At 46.2% G+C, this 19,888-nt stretch overlaps 1 protein-coding gene across 4 annotated transcripts in view; it reads right to left on the bottom strand.

Annotated features, from left to right (window-relative positions):
- Nucleotides 1–19,888, bottom strand: part of RASGRP3 (RAS guanyl releasing protein 3) — a 540,454-nt gene that overhangs the window by 109,856 nt on the left and 410,710 nt on the right. For all 4 annotated transcript variants that reach the window (XM_085611793.1, XM_085611797.1, XM_085611795.1 and 1 more), the window contains 2 exons: nt 11,024–11,139; nt 6,186–6,333 (listed from right to left, as the gene is read on the bottom strand). In XM_085611793.1, coding sequence (XP_085467919.1) covers nt 6,186–6,333; nt 11,024–11,139 — 264 coding nt within the window. The remainder of the gene's footprint in view (nt 1–6,185; nt 6,334–11,023; nt 11,140–19,888) is intronic.

The raw sequence follows: 19,888 nt of genomic DNA, 5'->3' as shown, positions 1-19,888 counted from the left end.
ACACAGTCACTCTGTACCATAACAGAAGGAAGGCAGAGCTGGGGTGAGTAGATGAAAAAAGGCAGTTTCCTTCGTTGAGTTTTACAGCAGCTGAAAATGAAATCTTCGTACTCACAAGTGGTATACAATGTTAAAAAGAATATAATTGGCTGTGTGCAAGAACCGCATACAGGCACAACACAGATTCAACACAGTTTTGCTTTGAGCTGTACACAAATTCTCACGTAGGATGACAATTCAGCACCCATCTTTTGTGTGTGCATGATTGGCGCACACTGTGGATCCTTGAAGTGTTGGTAAACCCTGACTGTTATGTTCAAGGGAACACCCCCACGCCTACGCGAGGGTGGTCCCGTCTGTGACCCGGAAGGGCCTAAACAAATAAATGGGGGCTGGACCGGATGATCCGGGTCAGTGCACCGAAGCGCATTAGCAAGCGTAGGTGTGTGTTATTTTCATTGCTCCGGATCCCGGAGCATCTGCTACCCTCCTGCATACCGCTGTCACTATCCGTCCGGTACCGGACATAACAACTGGCGACGAGGGGGTCTCTTCCGGACTCTCGCTTCTTCGACGGCTGGATCCTCGCTGCCTGACCCGCTCCGGTGGCGGCCGCCACACGGAGCGCTCATCTTCACACGCACGTGCGTCTACGCGCGGCCTGTCCCGGCCGCCTTCCTGCTGTCTCCCGGTCCCCGGCCCGCGTCACAGCTGCCATCCTGCGCGTGGGAGCGCCCTTCATCGACCGGCCTGCTGCCTGGTCTGCACCATCGTGCGCTGCTCAGGAGGACACGCCCCCTTCGACCGGCCTGCTGCCTGGTTCTGCACCCTCGTGAGCTGCTGTGGAGGACGCGCACCTGCAGTTTGCCCCTCCCGGTCAGTGCCTGTCTGTGTCCCTGCTGGGGTGTTGCTGGCTGTGGTGGTGGCTTCGGGGTGGCGTTTTGAGGCTGCTGTGAGACGGAGGGGGCCCGTGGCTGCTGATTCCTTCCCGGGGGTCTTACCTGCTGCCGCCTGGTGCCACGTGGTGTGCGCTCCATCGACGCTCGACGCCTGGTCCCTGTGGCCTGGCTGCTGGGTGCCTGGAGGCCGAATTTTACCGCGGCCTGCGCCAGAAGTACTGCGTCTTGGCTGCTGTGACTGTGTCTAACCCCTGAAGCGCCTCATCTGACGTTCTTAAAATCTGCATTCACCAGTCAGCGCCGAGATGACGACGGTGTCCCCGGTGGAAGCGTTCGTTGTGGATGGCCCGCCTTCCGCCCAGGCGGCCAAGTGGAAAGAGTGGCTGGAGCGCCTGGAGAATTATTTTGCCGCAGTCGGCCTCAAGCCTGAACGCCATCGGCCCATGCTCCTGCATCTGGGTGGTGCTGCAATTCACCGTTTGGCCAAGTCCGTGGTGGAAACCGGTCCTCCCTTCACCTATGCCACACTCAAGGCGGCCCTGACCGCACATTTTGAGCCCTTAGCGAATCCAGATTACGAACGTTTTCTCCTGCGCCAAGCAAGGCAACAACCCGAGGAGTCTGTTGACACCTTCTATGCTCGTCTGAAAGAACTGGCTATCACCTGTACTCTACCGGACACTGATGACGAATTGCGGGCGCAATTCATCCAAGGCTGTTCGTCCGTGAAGCTGAGAGAAAGAGTCCTCGAACTGCCCGGGATCTCCATGACAGATATCCTCACCATGGGCCGGTCTAAGGAGTTGTCCAAAGTGCGAGCCGCACATATGGAAACGGCCCTCCAACGTCAGGTAAAAACAGAGCCAGTCAACGCGGTGGTGGCGACTACCCCGAAGAAAGCGTCTAAAAAGAAGCCGGACCACGGAACTCCACCACCATCATCCCGCACCTGCTACATGTGCGGCGGCTCGTACCCACACCAAGGTGTATGCCCGGCGCAAGGGAAAAGATGTTCGGCATGTCGTCGCCTGAACCATCTAGCCAAAGTGTGCCGATCGGCGGGACGTCAGCGGCAACAAAGTCGGCAGGTCAATGCGGTGGATGCCCCTCCGCCCGAAACTGAGGAAGACGACATGGATGACGATGAGGACGAAGGCACGGTCCATGTAATTCACGCTCTACAGCCTGATGGATGCCCGAGACGGAGGGCACCGAAGTGTCACGTCAAGATTGCAGGGCATCTAACGCCGGTGCTGATCGACACAGGTGCGTCCATCAACATAATGGCCCAGTCCATGCTGAAATCCTTCCCAACTCAGCCCGTCCTGAAGCCAACGTCCATACAGGTGTTTGCTTATGGCTCCGGCACACCACTCACGGTGGTAGGCGTTTTCACCACCGACATTGCTCACGAGACCAACTCCGTCCGTACCAAGGTGTACGTCACCAAGGAGGGTACGGGAATGCTGTTGGGCTGTCGTACGGCGGAACACCTGCAACTGGTGGTTTTTGCGTTCGCTGTGCACCGGGAGGATGTCGAGTCATTGGTGGAAGAATTTCGGGACCTGTTCAACGGCATTGGATGCCTGAAGGACCACCTGGTGCGGCTGCACATAGACCAATCAGTGCAACCGGTTGCTCTCAAGCATCGGAGAGTAGCGTTTCATCTGCGGCCCAAGGTGGAAGAGGAACTAAGGAAATTGGAGGCCGCTGACATCATCGAGAAAGTGGACGGACCAACCCCTTGGGTCTCCCCCATTGTGATTGCCCGGAAACCAAAGCAACCAGGTGAAGTCCGGATATGCGTGGACATGCGTCTGCCGAACCACGCCATCAAGCGGGAACGCCATCTGACGCCCACTGTCGACGACATCGTTGCGGAGGTCAGCGGATCGCGCTGGTTCTCGAAGATGGACCTTCGGGCGGGCTACCATCAACTCCTGCTGGACCCCGAGTCAAGAGCCATAACCACTTTCTCCACCCATGTGGGCCTGCGCCGCTACAAGCGCCTCAGTTTCGGGGTGTCCAGCGCGGCGGAAGTGTTCCAGGACACCATCAGAGGGGTGTTGGCTGGCCTCAGTGGAGTCATAAACGTCAGTGATGACATTCTTGTACATGCACCGACTCTGGAGGAACACATGAACTGCCTACGATGCGTGTTCCGGAGACTCCAGGACAGTGGTCTCACGCTACATCGCGAGAAGTGCGAGTTCCTGAAAAAGGAGATAGCGTTCTTTGGCTATCACTTTTCGCAACAAGGAGTGTCGCCCGACCCGGCCAAGGTTCGAGACATCCAGACGGCTCCAGCCCCGACCACAGTCACCGGAGTGAGAAGCTTCCTGGGCATGGTCACCTACTGTGGTCGCTTCATCCGGAATCTCACGAATCTAACAGCACCTCTACGGGACCTCACCAAGAACGCCGCAACCTGGGAATGGGGCCCGTGTCAAGAGAAGGCTTTTCAAGACACCAAACAGGCTCTGTCCGCCGAAACCACCCTAGCGTACTTTGACCCCACCCGGGAGTCTGAACTGTCGGTGGATGCCAGTCCCATCGGTTTGGGTGCTGTATTGTCCCAGAAGCAACTGGACGGGGAGTGGGCCCCGGTTGCCTACGCGAGCCGGGCCCTGACAGACACTGAGCAACGGTACTCCCACATAGAAAAGGAGGCGATTGCGATACATTGGGGGTGTCGCCACTTCCACCTCTACCTCTATGGGCAGCCGTTCACGGTCCATACTGATCACAAACCGCTGATTCCTCTCTTCATGGGCGTGTCGTCGAAACCACCCCCAAGAATCGAAAAGTGGATCCTGCAGCTGCAGGAATATCAATTCAAAGTGGTCTACCGCCCGGGGACGCAAAATCCTGCAGACTTCCTCTCCAGGCATGCCCGGCCAGTTACCCGAGAAGAAGAATCTGAAGCGCAGGAGACGGAGGAGTATGTCAGGTTGGTGGTGGAACGCTCCCGACCCCTGCCCATCAGGCTCGAGGACATCCTGGAGGCGACCAAACAGGATGACTGCTGGGAGTTGGTGATCTCCGCGATTGGATCAGGAAGGTGGCACTCCCTGTTGGAGAACCTAACGCACCGCACGGATGATGCACAACTGGCGTTAAGGGCTCTTCACAACGTCCGGTCTGAATTGGCCGTGTCCCCCGAGGGGTGTCTGATGAGAGGCACGCGTCTGGTTATCCCCAGGTCCTTACAACAGCGAGTGGTGGACTTAGCTCACATTGCGCACCAAGGGGTAGTCAAGACAAAGTCCCGTCTGAGGAGCAAGGTGTGGTTCCCTGATCTGGACAGTGTGGTGGAGAGGACTGTCCGGTCTTGCGCACTCTGCCAAGCGGTAGGCCCAGCAGATCCGCCGGCCCCAATCGTGACGGAAGATATCCCTCCTCACCCGTGGCACCGGGCGAGTGCCGACTTTGGGAGCCTACCCGATGGCCGACACATGCTTGTCGTCATTGACGATTTCTCAAAATACCCTGAGGTTGAGGTACTGGACTCCATCACGGCGAGCAACACCATACCTCGATTCGAGAAAATCATGGCCAGCCATGGGCTAATCAAGGAGCTACGTACGGACAACGGCCCGCCGTTCGCCAGCCATGAGTTCTCTGAATACCTCCGATCAAGAGGCATCCGTCATGTAAAGATCACACCACGGTGGCCACAGGCTAATGGTGAGGCCGAGCGTTTCATGCGCACCCTGAACAAAGTGCTCCGGATAGCTATGTCTCGAGAGCAGAACATGGAGTGCGCCCTGTACAACTTCGTGAAGGAATACAGACTTACGCCTCACTCAACCACCATGGCCAGCCCTGGTTCTCTGTGCAATCAACGGGTGCTGAATGATGTTTTTCCCCAAGTGACACCGCCTTTGCCTGCGTATCGTCAAGTATCCGTACGCCTCCAACAGAGGCGGGCCAAGAACGACCGAATGTCCCAGAGGCGCCATGCCAGGAGCAGTGTGTTGGTGGCTGGCGAACGGGTGCTGGTGAGAAATCGACATCCACGAGGGAAGTTCTCCCTTCCGTTCGAACCGGAGCCCTGGGTGGTCCAGACAGTTAAGGGCACGATGGTCACTGCCCAGAGGGGCCATGAGACAGTCACCAGGAACATTTCCCAATTCAAAAAATACCGGTGCCCGGCCCCACCCCGGGAGGTGGTGCCAGAGCCTGAGGGTGGCGATCCGACGGGCGACGATATTGACGAGGAGAGTGAGTCACCAGGGCCAGCCCCCCCTCTGCCTGGGGCAGTTGTGGAACATTCGCCAGGGGCGGCTGGAGCAGAAAGCCGGAGAGGAGCGAGTGAAGGTCGAGGTGGACACAGATATCATCTTAGAGCCAATCCAACGGTGTCGTCTCGACTGAGAGGTTTTGTAATGGACTAGAGAACAGTAATGCAATGTTTTCCCATTTTCCTTTTGTTTCTCTACTTTTCCCTCTCTCCCTCTCTCTCTATATTCTCTCTCCCTCTCTCTCTCTCTCTCTCTCTCTCTCTCTCTCTCTCTCTCTCTCTCTCTCTCTCTCTCTCTCTCTCTCTCCCTCTCTCTCTCTCTCTCTCTCTCTCATTTTTGAACTGGAGCATTCTGCCAAGCGGTATTGTGTTTTCGTTTGTTGTGCCATGATAAAGGAGGAATGTTATGTTCAAGGGAACACCCCCACGCCTACGCGAGGGTGGTCCCGTCTGTGACCCGGAAGGGCCTAAACAAATAAATGGGGGCTGGACCGGATGATCCGGGTCAGTGCACCGAAGCGCATTAGCAAGCGTAGGTGTGTGTTATTTTCATTGCTCCGGATCCCGGAGCATCTGCTACCCTCCTGCATACCGCTGTCACTATCCGTCCGGTACCGGACATAACACTGACAATGCTAGACCAACATCATTTGTGTAAAGGCCACCGCACTATGGGACCGTCCCCATAGTGTGTTTAACAACTTTCGTGGGAGTGCATAAAAAAAAAACTTTAAAAAACACAGTTATATTTGCTTTGGGACACGTTATAGTCTACCTCAGTATCGAGACGTGTGTAGAGTATATTAACACCTACTAGATTACGGTGTGCGTGTGTATGCCCCCTATTTTTGCACTATAGTGGTCTAAACCCAGAACAATTGGCACTTTCAATGCTTGTTTTCAATTCAATGTTCAGAACCAGAGCAAAGGAAAGGGATGGCACAACTTTATATCCAGCACATTTTAGGTGCCGAGGAGAAGACCTCTTTCCTTGAAAACGAAATGAACGCTTGAAAAGTTACGAGCATGGCGTTCAGACTTACGAATCCAGCACAGTGCTCGCAGAAAGTTGGCTTCAGGTAGGTCATCTCTTGAAAGTTATGGAGGAAGCCGGGTCCCATTTTGCACTGTAGTTGAGTTTTTGCTCTCAGGAAGTAAGCCATCATTTCATCTTTGCTGATACGGCCATCCCTGTAGAAAGAAGGCAGTAACAGAGTGTGGGATTGGAGGTTAAAAAGATGACATCACTGACAATGAGAGCATTGGACGCGTCTGCAGCAGAGGAACAGGAGGCCTCTGTGCTGGGCAGCCGAGCACGCTGTCTGGCAGCATGTGCGACTGTCTCCTGATAACCTCATGACGACACGCTGGTGGATGTTTGGCATTCTAATCTTCATTTTTATGTGTTCTCCAAAAAGCATGACTTGTTCCTAAAATGGCTCACAAAAGCATCCAGATTGACATGTCCTACGGCATCAGAAGTCATGACCACTCACGGCTTCAGGAGTGGTCCTTGCTTTTCTGGCTCCAGTCAAACTGTTCAAGTCTTTTATTTAAATCGAAAAACTCCCCAGGGACGCCCCGCGACGCCCTATTTATATATACTACTCACCAAATGTAGACAAATGATTTCACCCCATAAAGAAGGCGCTGCAATGCTCAGAATTATGTGACAGTTTTTACGGCAGTGTAACATTAAATGTGAGTTTGACAAATAAAGTGGAACGAAAGGGGGTGGTGATGGACGGAGCATCAGAACCAATCAAACACTCACACCCAGTCAACAGATCCGGGTTTGATCCATCACCGTTCTTTAGCCCACTCTGCCACCCCAGTTCAGACATGGCCATATGCAAATCAGTCTGACCCTGTGCCTCATGGGAACAGTCCAGCCCGAACTGCCAAGCCATGTCTTCCCTGGACCGGAAACAAGCTTCCTAGGACCGGTTTCTGGCATTTCAGCCGTCTTCAGTTTGACAAATAAAGACAGACATTACTCGAAAGTCCCAATGTCCTAGGAATGTTGTGCAGTTACTACAACTTCTCATTTGAGCTTGGGTGTTCTTGAAGTAGAAATGGCTTCATGGCCTGCTTTGGCAGAAATCAAACATTCATCTGAAAATGCCCAAGCTGATCATACAGACGGAGAGAAGTTAGAAACTATTGGTATTTTAGTAGTGCTGCGAATATTGACTATATTGGGGGCATATCATCAAGCCCTGCAGATAAAATGATCGCCGCTTTAGCGTCCGTTTTCGGACGGAAAGCGGCGATAATTTTATCACCTAATCAGCAAGGTCACGCTATCCTTGCATTATCGCCCTTTCCCCCAACGCCCATCTTTGCATCTCTAATGAGATGCAAAGTGGGCGTTCCTGCCCTGACATAACTGGAGAAATGTCGCTAAGCGACATCTCTCCAATGATCAATGGGCACGCTAACCTGCAGAGCGACAAGCAAAGTAGCGATAACCTCTGTTATCGCTACTTTCCTTACGCCTTAAGCTTCAAAACTGACTTAGCCATGATATCCTATGTAAGGTGAATGTCATGGCTAAGTATGCCTTGCCCTATCAGCAAACTTTCGCCATACCTTGTGCGATTATCGCTGGATTTCCAGCAATAATCGCACAATTGGCAGATTGCGCTCTGAATTTTATCGCTTTGGAGATAAGCGTTGCTGATAGCAAGCTATCTCCGCGATAAAATTCAGAGTTGGCCGGCGATAATTATCCTCGCGCTAAGAGCGCTGAGCGATAATTATCGCATGGCCTCGATGATATGCCCCTTGGTTGCTTAAAACAAAGAGTTAACGCCACTGCTTAATTTATCAAATAAAATAAGTGCCAGGGCACTCCTCAGGAGGCTATGGCGGCTTGCACCTCCCATTGCCTCTCCCAGCACGGCCAGTAACAGTACCTACACAACTACTAACCATCACACGACTACAAGTGTGACACTTCAGACTGTTTGAGGACCCCAAAGCTATAAGAATGGCTTCGGTGGCAGGTATTAGTTGTTTTGAATGTATAATGAATTAAAAAAACAACTGTTGCGCTGATCATTTTTTTAAATTGCAAAACCGGTGCCCTCATGTGGCAGCTGTCACAAGTGCTGGTGTTAACAATTAAGTGCCAGTGTGAAGCACCGGAAACCACCGGTTCAAATTAAGCACTAGGCAACTCACATTTTTTTGTGCATCTACATTCAATTTAGGTAAACTAAAAATGTCTTCAAAACTATTGTTTCCGGATCATAATTCGAAGAATAGGGTACATTTGCACCATCAGAACCAAAGAAAATCAGCCTGGATGGCGGATAGTCTGCAGCCTTTAATTTAGGAATAAAAAAGCAGGAATATGGATCCTTACAGAAGAATTACCAATGTGAAGGTAATGGGGAATAACATGCGTGCCCAAGAGTACAGGGTCCTTCGCCACCTGTAGATTACCGATTCTGAGGACGTCACATTTTTGATGAGCTCTAAGCATGTTGAAATGTCACCCCACCCCTCGGCTGATTTTACTGAGTACGGAAATCGACCTGGTAAAACTAGGTTATTCCCTGGCTCTGGCTGACATGTAATAAGGGTTTTAGCTTAGTGTAAGAGGAGATTGTCATTTATGTGGACATTAGCTATGTGCTTCTCAGTCAAATTTTTAACCCTCCTTTTAAGTTAGTGTCCTAGGGCTGCTAACAAGTTAGAAGTAATTAAATAATTAAACTAATTAAACAATCAAAAAATAATAACCTCGTAAAGAGCCCCAAGTGAGGGCCATCACATCTTCCAAACATTTGGGGCCTGGGGTGAGGAGGGCCAGATGATGAAGCATACCACCTCGACGGGGCAGTGGCGTAACGAAACTTGAGGGGCCCCTCTGCAAGGTAAACGGAGGGGCAAATACTCCGGATTCAATCAGGAGCTCTCAGGCCAGAGTACTGTGCTGAGTGGGGCACCTGCAGCTGGGGGATCCCGCACCACGGGGGCTGCAGGGACCTGTGTTATGCCAATTCGACGGGGAGGATCTTCATCCTTTTTAGGAAAAATCCCGCAAAAATCTCACATCCAGACAGTTTATAATTAATACTCCACTATCATCCCAGAACCAGATAACCTTGTGTGGTTAGTCATGGTAGAAAGGAAGTATTCTGGTCCACATTAATACCTCCATCCCAATTTAACAAGTGTGAAAATTGAAAACACTTTTTGACTCAGATCTATTTTTTACCTCTCAAATAAAGGTGGCTTCCAAATCAGCATTCTACCACTTTGCTAAAATGAGTTCTGATGATTCTCCACTACTCCTTCAAAATCCACGTACTATGAGAACAGTCATGTCCCTTGTGGCCTTCTGCAATAGCCTATGCACAAGTCTTCCCAGTATATCACTCTCAAAACTCTTGAGAGGCGATAATTATGTTATCTGCTGTTGTTTGGGGCTGAAACAACGATTTTGCATCACACTAGCCCGTAAGACCTCCAATAGCTTCAAAACACTCTGCCTCATGCACAGATCACAATATGGCAACTCTTCATATTATTTTGCTAACTTATTTGACCCCTGCTATCTGCCGAGAAGTCTCTGATCGACCAATCAGGTGTACTGACAAATCTACCCCTTATGCACAAGTGCTACGGTCGTTCAACCCTTCACACCAAGGAATCCTTCCTGTTAAATTCTCTACTGTCATAACTGAGACTGGAATATGATCATCTCTGATTTAAAAGATCCTTAAAGATCCACTTCTTCACATCAACATTTGACTAAGCATGTAAATGACCCCCTTTCCAGTTCAATTCCGAATTTTTGACTCATCAGATGCCTTAGATCTACTATTTCTCCTCATTGTGGCTTTCAGCACTTTCACTCCTCCCAAGAGTCCACCACCATTTTTGAGGGCATATTTGATAGTGGATACCTACCAAACCTCTCCTTCCATGTTGAATGACTTTCTGAAACGATTCTAGATTGAAAACGTTCACTCCTGTATGTGCTTTTACTTAAAGGAACATACAGGAGTGAACACACGGTAAGGTGGTTAGTAGCCCAACCAAACTCCCCAAATAAAAAATAAAATAATATCTCAAGCAGGTACAAGAATACCTCTGGTTAGGATATCTGGTGGACAAGAAGCTATTCCTCTATCTTTATTTCCTATTACAGTCTTGACATGGGGGAGCCAGAATCAGTGAGTGTGAGTTAAAGTTTACTTTCTTTCGTGCTACATGCCTGATCACATGCTTCAGGGAAAATAAATATACCTGTGTGTAGCATGCAGCTCCTGATTTGGCATGGCTTTTTGTTTAGGTCTGAGGGAAGCGAAAACACACTGTTTTGGTTTACCCTCACATTAGTAACAATAATAACAAGGAACAAGGTCATGAAGTAATGTCTCCAACTATAATGTTCATTGCACCGATACTCCATTTCTAATCCCAGACTTTCCAAGCCACGCATGTTTCTTCTTAGAATATTCTTCTGAATCAACCCCTGTGATTTTGCTAACATGGCAGGACACATTATACTCACTGCCACTTAGAGGGAGGAGCTTAGAAGTTGTCATTTCCTTCCACTGAGGCAATGGCGGACCCATCTCACGAGTTGCTCACATTATAACCAGTGGGATGAAGATTAGAGAATCAACAGGATGGAGATTGTTGTTAAGTAATCACAAATTAACAAAAATGTTCAAGCCAGTGGGAAGCAGATGCATTGATGTAAGTCAAAGCAACTCAGCACTACATTTTCTTTAAAACTTCATATATTTCACAATTGATATGAAAGATCCAAAGAATGCTGAGTAGTGGGGAAATATGGTGAATATGGGTAATATGTTTTTCAGTCACATATATTAAATGTCTAATAGTTTGGTTAACTTACTGGTCCATATCCAGAACACAGAAGGAATCCAAGAAAGGGAAGTTAGCCGCAATACTTTCAAAGTCTTCTTGAGAGATGTAACCATCGTGGTCATGGTCGTAGTTCCTAAAAACAGACTGCGAAAACAGAAAGAAATGTGGGTTGTATCTTCCTGGCTAATGAAGGTTCTAGCCAATATATTCAGAAAGGCTATCAAAGTTCAATTTCAAGTAGGACGGTCACTTCATGAAATATTAGTATACCTGGGCAACTAGATGTAGTTAGGAATTTCAAGACCATGTAAATGATAACTGAATCAAGTGCAAAGATGGAGATTCCCTCTTGTGAAAGTTGCACTTTGCATCTTTGTTGACCGCAGAGTAAACTCTGGACTTGAGTGTCACTAATGTCCATTATGTTGTGGCAATATGAAGACTGTAGTCCTCTAGACTTGGTGCCTGATTTAGATCCTGGTGGACCATCCTTTGGGATTTTGTAGTTCAGCGGACGGGATATCCGTCACCGTTGTGATGGAGTAACCCGTCCACCAAGATCTAAATTAGTCCCTTGGAGATACTTTTGTCGTAGCAATAGAACCAAGACCACTGCTGTACTGTCAATTCTACAAGAAATCTGCTAGAAATATATATTACCTTCTCTGATGAACCTGGCACATCTACCTATGGTCAATGGTAACATTCTCACTTGCAAAAATGGAACACAACCCTTCCTTTTATAAACAGGCTTGCCTTAAAAAGTGCTGGGTTATCAATGGAATAATTTGCCCCAGAGCAATGGAAGAGCCATGGCAGATTTCCTGACTAATCATAGATGGCTGTGTTCTTAATTTTAACTATCTTGCCTATCCACAACAATATTTCTGAAGCGCAACTAAAGTGAGGAAGCCAGGTTATAAAAATACACAACCTTCATTTTATAACTGTATTAATTATTTTTATCGCGTCAGGATCTCACCACGAGTCCAGAGGCAAAGAAATAACACAGTAGGCAAAACCTTGTCCTCAAGGCTGATGATGTTATCAAGAAATAGCATTGATAATAAATGAGGACAGGAATGTATTTGTTCCATCATCTATATCTCATATGATTAATGCAAGATAGTGGAATGTACTCCAGCACTGGATACATGGTTCAATGAATTAGTAGTATGAGTGTAGATAGACAAGCACTTTTTAACAACATGCTTTACCTGTGTTTTCTTAGCATTATCGAATTAAATTGTGCATACATTTATATATTATGATGAGGCATGGGTATAAATAAACAGACACACATTTTTATAAATAATATATTGAGGCATGATCGCTTTTTTGAACTTCTAAATTAACTCTTAACTCTAAGTACTAAAAAGTAACGCCTCTTCTTTGCCTCAGATGGAGAAGCTTGGCCTATCCATAGATGTCTATAAAGTGCCCGAGGCCCTGCGATTAGCGTAACCAGTTCCTATTTATATTAATTCTCTATACAAATATCTGATGTGGCTTTCCTCACATTGTAGCACGCACAGTGTCGGACAGGGACAAAAACAGAAAATAAGCCTGGGCACCAAATTAAAAGTGAATTAGAAAGTTAAAAATGTAGGCCTTGTTTCCATGTTGGTGTATTTTTGAACTTCTTAACGCTTGTTGTATAAATGCTTTGTAAGGAGTGGAAGGCTTCAAGCATTTGTGCTTGCTGCAAGCGATGTTTATGGTAATAACAAGGAAAACATTAGTAACATCCAGCCCTCAGACCATAACACTGGCCCTCAAACAGTAATTAAGTGGCCCACACTCTGACATGCCAAACCAGCATGTTGGGCACTCTCTGATCGCCCAACAGGCCAGTGGGATTCTTTGCCTACATCTAACCTGTGCGGACCAAAGTTGAACCATGGACATTGAACATTTGCAGATGTTCAGAGTGTAATATTCTAATTCCTTACCACTGTTGAGTGTGGGAAAGAGCCATGACTCACAAGAAACAATGACAAGCACATTTTTCCACCTCATCTCGTTGCATTCATCTGCCTAGATGAATTTATTTTTCATACTATTCAAAGAGCTCAAGAACCTCTTGGCAAGAACTCACTTGTAACAGAAAGAGACACAGCAGTAGTGCTGTCATTTTAAACACGTTGACTGTACCCACTAAGGTAAATGAGATTGCGTTCGACATATTAATTGATTCTCAATATTGGGCCATAATGTTACAATAATCAAGTAAATGGCCTTCAAGCTCTTGGTAGAGTAGCTGGGTCAGAATTAAATATGAGGCCTTCAGTCTTATTTTGATTTATTCTATATCCTCCAACAATTACAAATTCAGAAATAGGACTCAGTGCCCTTTCTATTCTGTTATGTTAGTTATCTAAATAAAGCACAATCTCGTCAACATAAAAGCTGGCTTTAGCTCCATCAAGGACACAGTTAACCTAAGTAGAGTCACTTTTGGCTCTGATTCCTAATGGCTCGATAAAAAGTGTGATAAGAAGGGGTAATAGAGGGCAGCTTTATCTGGAATTTCTGACCAGAACAACAAAAAGGCAAGGAGTAATATGCTTAAACTCATTGCAAGGGTGAGAGAGGGGAAATGCGGGACAGATTGTGTGTGATTCAGGAGATGTGTTTATTGGGATTTTGTAGTTCTGCGGACAGGATATCCATCACCGTTGTGATGGAATAACCCATCCACCAAGATCTAAATTAGTACCTTGGAGATACTTTTGTCATAGCAATAGAACCAAGACCACTGCTCTACTGCCAATTCTACAAGAAATCTGCTAGAAATATATATTAACTTCTCTGATGAACCTGGCACATTTACCTATGGTCAATGGTAAAATTCTCACTTGCAAAAATGGCACACAACCCTTCCTTTTAAAAACAGGCTTGCCTTAAAAAGCCACATCTAACTAATTTCCCATGCCCCACTCGCAATCATCACATGCTATTTAAACGCTGCACCTCAGAATCACATGCAATCTATACACAGCATATTCCCTTTCACCAGAAGTGACACACTGTGAGAGAGTGGTTCATTTGACACTACTAGGCTGATTTATTTTCTATTTGTTCAGTTACTGTGTTTATTTCCCTTGCATTTTGTTCTCCCCACATAATCTCAGCCTATTGTGTCAACTTGATATCATCATTATTCGGAAATTTTGTTGTCAACAAAGTAAAGACACTAACCCGTATGTTGACAACATGTCGGTGTGGAAGCGATACATTGACGACATCTTCCTTATATGGAAAGGGAACGAAGCAACAGCAGAAGACTTTCTGAACTGGTTAAATTCAAGAGACCAATATCTCAAGTTCACAATGACTGTAAAAAGAGACTGGATTACCTTCCTCGACCTAAAAATCTGGCCCGATAAAGGCAAATTGAAAACGGAGGTTTTTTATAAACCTACAGATGTGAACAACTTACTGAGATACGACAGCTTTCATCCGAAAACCTTGAAAGATAACCTACCAGTAGGACAATTTCTGAGACTACGCAGGAATTGTACAGAGAAGGAAACATACATGGTACACGCAAAGAAATTATCACAAAAGTTACACTCTAAGCTGTATCCACCACGGCTAGTAAAACAAGCTAACAAGAGGGCAATTAACAACCCAAGGGAAGCATTACTGGAATCTCATCTCAAACCTGAGAATAAGAGAATAGTGTCCGTTACCACCTTTGGCACTGAATCCAACAAACTAAAGGGGATCATATCAAGACACTGGAAGACCCTAAACTCAGGAACCCTTAATTTACCCAAACCCCTCTTTGCATTCAAACGCGGCAAATCCCTACGGGCCTCAATAGTACACATTCGCCCCAAGAAGAAGACAGGAACCAGAGATAACACAAATACACTATGGGACTTACCCGTAGTTGTAGGACACTTTCCATGTGGGAGCTGTAATGTGTGTACCCTAACAAAAGCAAGTAAAACCATCGATCTGGGGCTACAAACACCATGGGAACAGAGGTCGTTTTCGAATTGTAACACCCAGAATGTGGTGTACATCATGACCTGTAAATGTAATCTGAGGTACATTGGTATGAATTCACGTAAAGTCAAAACACGATTGAATGAACACCGCAGCACCTTCCGATGTGGAAAAAAGGTCACAAAGATGATGCGCCCTTTCCAAACGCTGGGACATAGTGAGAATGATTTCACTTGGTCAATTATTGAAAAACTGCCCAACCAATGCAATGATAAACAACTGTTGAAAGCAGAACAACGATGGTTCTACCGATTGTCAAGTGTCAGCAATGGGTTAAATGAGGAAATTCCGTGGTCTATGTTAACATGAGCAGGGCCCTACACACAGTTTGAACACCACTGATATTGATTAGTATTGATTAGTATCTACTCTCAACAAAAAAGTACCAACACATTAATCGACAAAAAATCAACTAATATTTGAGATGGAGATTTACAGTGTAAACATGTTTTACACGAATGGACACTAGCCGGGTTTTAGATGTTGCACTGACACGTGTGTCTTTAACCTCTTCTATGCCCATGACGAGATAGTCTCGTCATGGAGCGCGGTTGCGCTGTGCCCATGACGAGACTATCTCATCATGGACCCCGCCCGCTAATACAATGCCCGGCACAGGAGGGAGAAGGGCACTGAAGGGGTTAACAACCACAGACCACACGAAACGCGGATTACATCGAGGTAACCAATGATCGGTTCTTGTCCAAGGGTAATCCCTAGGTAGATCTGGGGGTCACTCTTCCACTCATTGTTAGCAATTTCTTAATACAATAATTGTTGGATGTGGGGGTAGTTGCCCCTTACATATGCACACGAGAACAAGCCTGCGACACACATGTAAATGGGATATGGTTTCCCAATGTTATCCTACATTGGCAGTTCCGCACTGTGCATCTGGATGTGAGGGATTGTGAACATGATTCCAGTTAGCGCGGAGTAGGTTCCTTCTTTGTCCATAATAAGGTGCAAACACGGCAATACCGGCCCTGCAGCCTACATCTCCCAGAAATTCACCATGGACGTGTCACACAGCAGACACCAGAGCAACCTTGACGTATGCACGTCCAATCATCTAGCCACGTGACAGACCGTATCCAATCACACAATACGCTGTTCACGCCACACGGAAGACGGACGGAAGCTCACTAATTATTTAAAACCACAACACACACACTAGATTCACACGGCGGCGGGCAGTGAACACTATAGGTGTATCCACGGTGACCGATCTTTGACGAAGTAAGATGCAGCTGATTCGATTGTGTGTCTGCCTAATGAAGCGCGTGTGTGTCGGTGTTTCTAAGTACTGCTATACAATATTGTGCGGTTGGTATGAGAACGCGTAACATTTAAACTACCTACTGTAACTTTACGCTACCATCAGTGTCCTGTATAATTGAATAATGACGGGGATCTGGTTAATTTAACATGGCCTCACGGTCAATAGGTCCGAGCATAAATAACCGGAGCCTGCCCCATGTTACGGTTTGAGAAAATAATGCAGAGGTCTACACTTGAGAACGTGAGAAATACTATCACATATATGGAAGGGCTCAGTATTAACTTCCATATTACGGGTGATGCAGCAAGCAAACGTGTAGCTTTCCACATAAACTGGTGAAAGCACGTGATGTTCTGAAGTTGTAATCACACGATCACCATTTTTATCCTTCATGATTTGTTTTATACCCTTAGTGTGTGACTACAAGACGGCACCAAAAATCACGTGACCCGCATGGTGCAATCTAGCACCGATCAGTAGGTGAGAATGGATATCTGACGAACACAGCTTTAGCATGTGACAAGAAGGTGTAGGTTTGGAAAGGATATCTGGTTCACACACCGTGCACCGATTAAATATTCCTCAGTTTTGCCCCCACCTTTTTGAAATTAAACACGGGGTACACAGGAAATTACAATGTTATTACCCCAAGGTTATTTGGAGATCGATTTTGAGAGTTGAATTCCGTATGGTTAAGGGTAGAGAGTTTTTAAATAGTCACACTCAAGTTAGATGTGCGGAATATGACACTAACAGACACAATGGAGTAGATGATATCGCACCAATCACGGGTGGAGTGATATAGCCACACAGAGTTGAGTCATAGATGTCACTATGGGTGTGAGTCCAAAATAGAGTTCTAACACGATTTTGACACTATTTTCTCCTTCTAGAAAATCTACTGGATTCCAAACTATAGGTGAGTGCAATAGGCCTCATTTTTTACCTGGGTTTGCATGTAGTACATGATCAAACTTGAGTCAGGGAAACCAACTACTAGAAAAGACAGCCCTGAAGAAGGCCCCAGACCCTTGTGGGCTCTGTGCACGGGCCGAAACATGTTGGCATAAGAAGTGGGTACATTTGAAACAATAATTTCAAAACAACCCCAGGTACCCCAAGAATAAAGTTTCGAATTAGGGGTATACCTGGAGGTATTTTTAGTATCTACCACTGAACTGGTTCCCTGCATAACCAGAGAAAATTTATATAAGAACTCCCATCACATCTTTTGGTTGAGTCCGCCCAGGTATTACCATCTTACCTGGGTGTGGAAAGACGCCAATGATGAAGCATGTCACTATCAGTGAGTGAGGCGTCTTCTCCAATATCTGTGGATATCCCAACACTTCCCATGGTTATGTCTAATGACAACATCTGTTATATAGGACAATTTGGGTCAATTTATTGTTTTTACAATTGACTCCAAACACCTATTGAACCGTAATCGGGGACATAGGTACCAGCAGTTTCTTCTGTGATATCATATCTTTGGGAGATTGCAACTGCCTTGCTTTTCTCTCACTCTCTCTAGTGTTACAAAACAAAGTAAAGACAACATCTTTGAAGCTGCAAGACATATCAAAAATAGTAACATTTTGAACACCGTTACATACTTTCCTCTATTAATCTCCATCACAGCTTCCCTTTCTGCAAGTGACTGCTTGGGATTTGAAGATACACCTAATACTGACTTCCTATGAAATCACAGTTCATTGAGGTAGCTTGCTCACATTCTAGATTTCGTATTACAACATTTTAATTTTATGATCCCCATTTAACACAATGAAATAACTCAGGACCAGTAATGGCAAGAATGGGCTTTCTCCTCCGATTTTTAATTTAGGACATTGTATCCTCAGAAGGTTGAATCTTCTAATAGCTTTTAACCCTTCTGGCTTGGGTGATGTTGCTTGTTAAATGCCTTCGATCTCATAGGTCCTCGCCTGCAGAACGGTCCTATAACTCTGCGTAAGGGTCTTTAACAAGCGGTATAGCCCTTGACATCGGGCTATAAAGCCATTCTGGTGAAGTGTTATCCCTTCTCCTTGTTTATTTTAATACCTACAGCCACTGTGATGGTTTTTGTCAGTTTCTTTTACATGCTTCCTGAGGCATGTTTTTGTGTGGAATTTACATTGCTTATTTTTACTGCGCGCATATGCTCATTGCCAACAGTGTACACATGTGCTTATTTATAAATTGTAGCTCTTTCGGTTGAGAAGTCAGTTGCTCCCCGGCTTTCTTTGAAAAACTGCTCATCTGTTGCTGGGCATTTATCAACAATAAATGTAATTGCCGATATGCAATCGTCTGGCGTCCCTACATCAGCTTTATTCTATCATGATCCCCAATATATTTATTTAAGAACCATCACACCTAGTTAATGATATGGTTGGCTTAATATCCTGCCTAAGTGAGATGAGATTTCTCTGTATTCTGCAGCACACATGCAAAGAGGAAAATGCCTTAAGGCATAGGGCCATATGTAGGTGGCATACAATTTACCGATTCTTAAATACCGAATTTTACCGATTCGGTATTTAAGAATCGGTAAATTGTATATAGGTAATAATTCGGTAAATGTTACCGATTCGGAGAAATTCTGTAATTACCGAATCGGTATTTACCGATTCGGTAATGAGGCATACCTTCCCATTGATTCCTATGGGCCTGGACCATATTTTACCGAATCGGTAAATACCGATTCGGTAATGGGGGGAGCACATTCAAGGGTGGCAGGGTGTCACATTGACACCCTGTTGCACCCCTGATTCCTGCATGTGTGCATATGTGGCGGACATACATGCCCTAAGGGCATGTATGTCTGCCACATGGCACTCTTATTTCAACAAAATATTGCTTTTTGCAATGTATTCGGTATTTATCACCATATTTGGTGGTAAATACCGAATTCTAATTCCTACACAACACTCATTAGAGTGTTTCCTACATCTCATTTCAGGATTCGGTATTTACCGAATCGGTAATTTTACCGATTCGTTAAATTACCGAATCCTGAAATATGCCCCCTACATAGCAAATGCCTAAATACCGGTCGGTAACGGGATATTTACCGAAAATCGGCCGTTACCGACCGGTATTTGGCTTCCTACATATGGCCCATAGTCAGCTATACTGACTACAATGCAGATACCCTTGCACTATGATGCAAGGGTGCATGGCAGCCACTCGTGTGCCTGCTCAGGCAGAGAGCAGAACTGCACCACTTCCAAGTAGATATGCGCTTTTCTGCTCTCTCCCATTCATGCAACCCAGTGCCGCGCAGCAACTCTACTTGCTGCCCTGCATTCCATGACATCTTTGTAATATGCCCCTAGGCCTTTATCGACACATCTGAGAAAGATGAATGGTCTATGTGGATGAGGCCTTCAACAAAGTAATCTTCAAGTTATTAAATTAAGGAATGAGGTTAACCAAATATGCAGACACCTTGACAGTGACAAGGGGCAATAGTGTTAACTGGTAACTTGTGCTGGCACTTTAAGGAGGTAGGAGGCGTCATCATAAAACAGCTGTTGGAAATCTAATCAACAATTATTTAAAAATCACAGTTGCAAATGCCCCTCCAGA

The sequence above is a fragment of the Triturus cristatus genome, chromosome 6 (genome assembly GCF_964204655.1).
Source record: "Triturus cristatus chromosome 6, aTriCri1.1, whole genome shotgun sequence".
NCBI classification, from domain to species: domain Eukaryota; kingdom Metazoa; phylum Chordata; class Amphibia; order Caudata; family Salamandridae; genus Triturus; species Triturus cristatus.
Note: the sequence above shows the minus strand (reverse complement) of the source record. Positions and strands in the feature narration are given on the sequence as shown.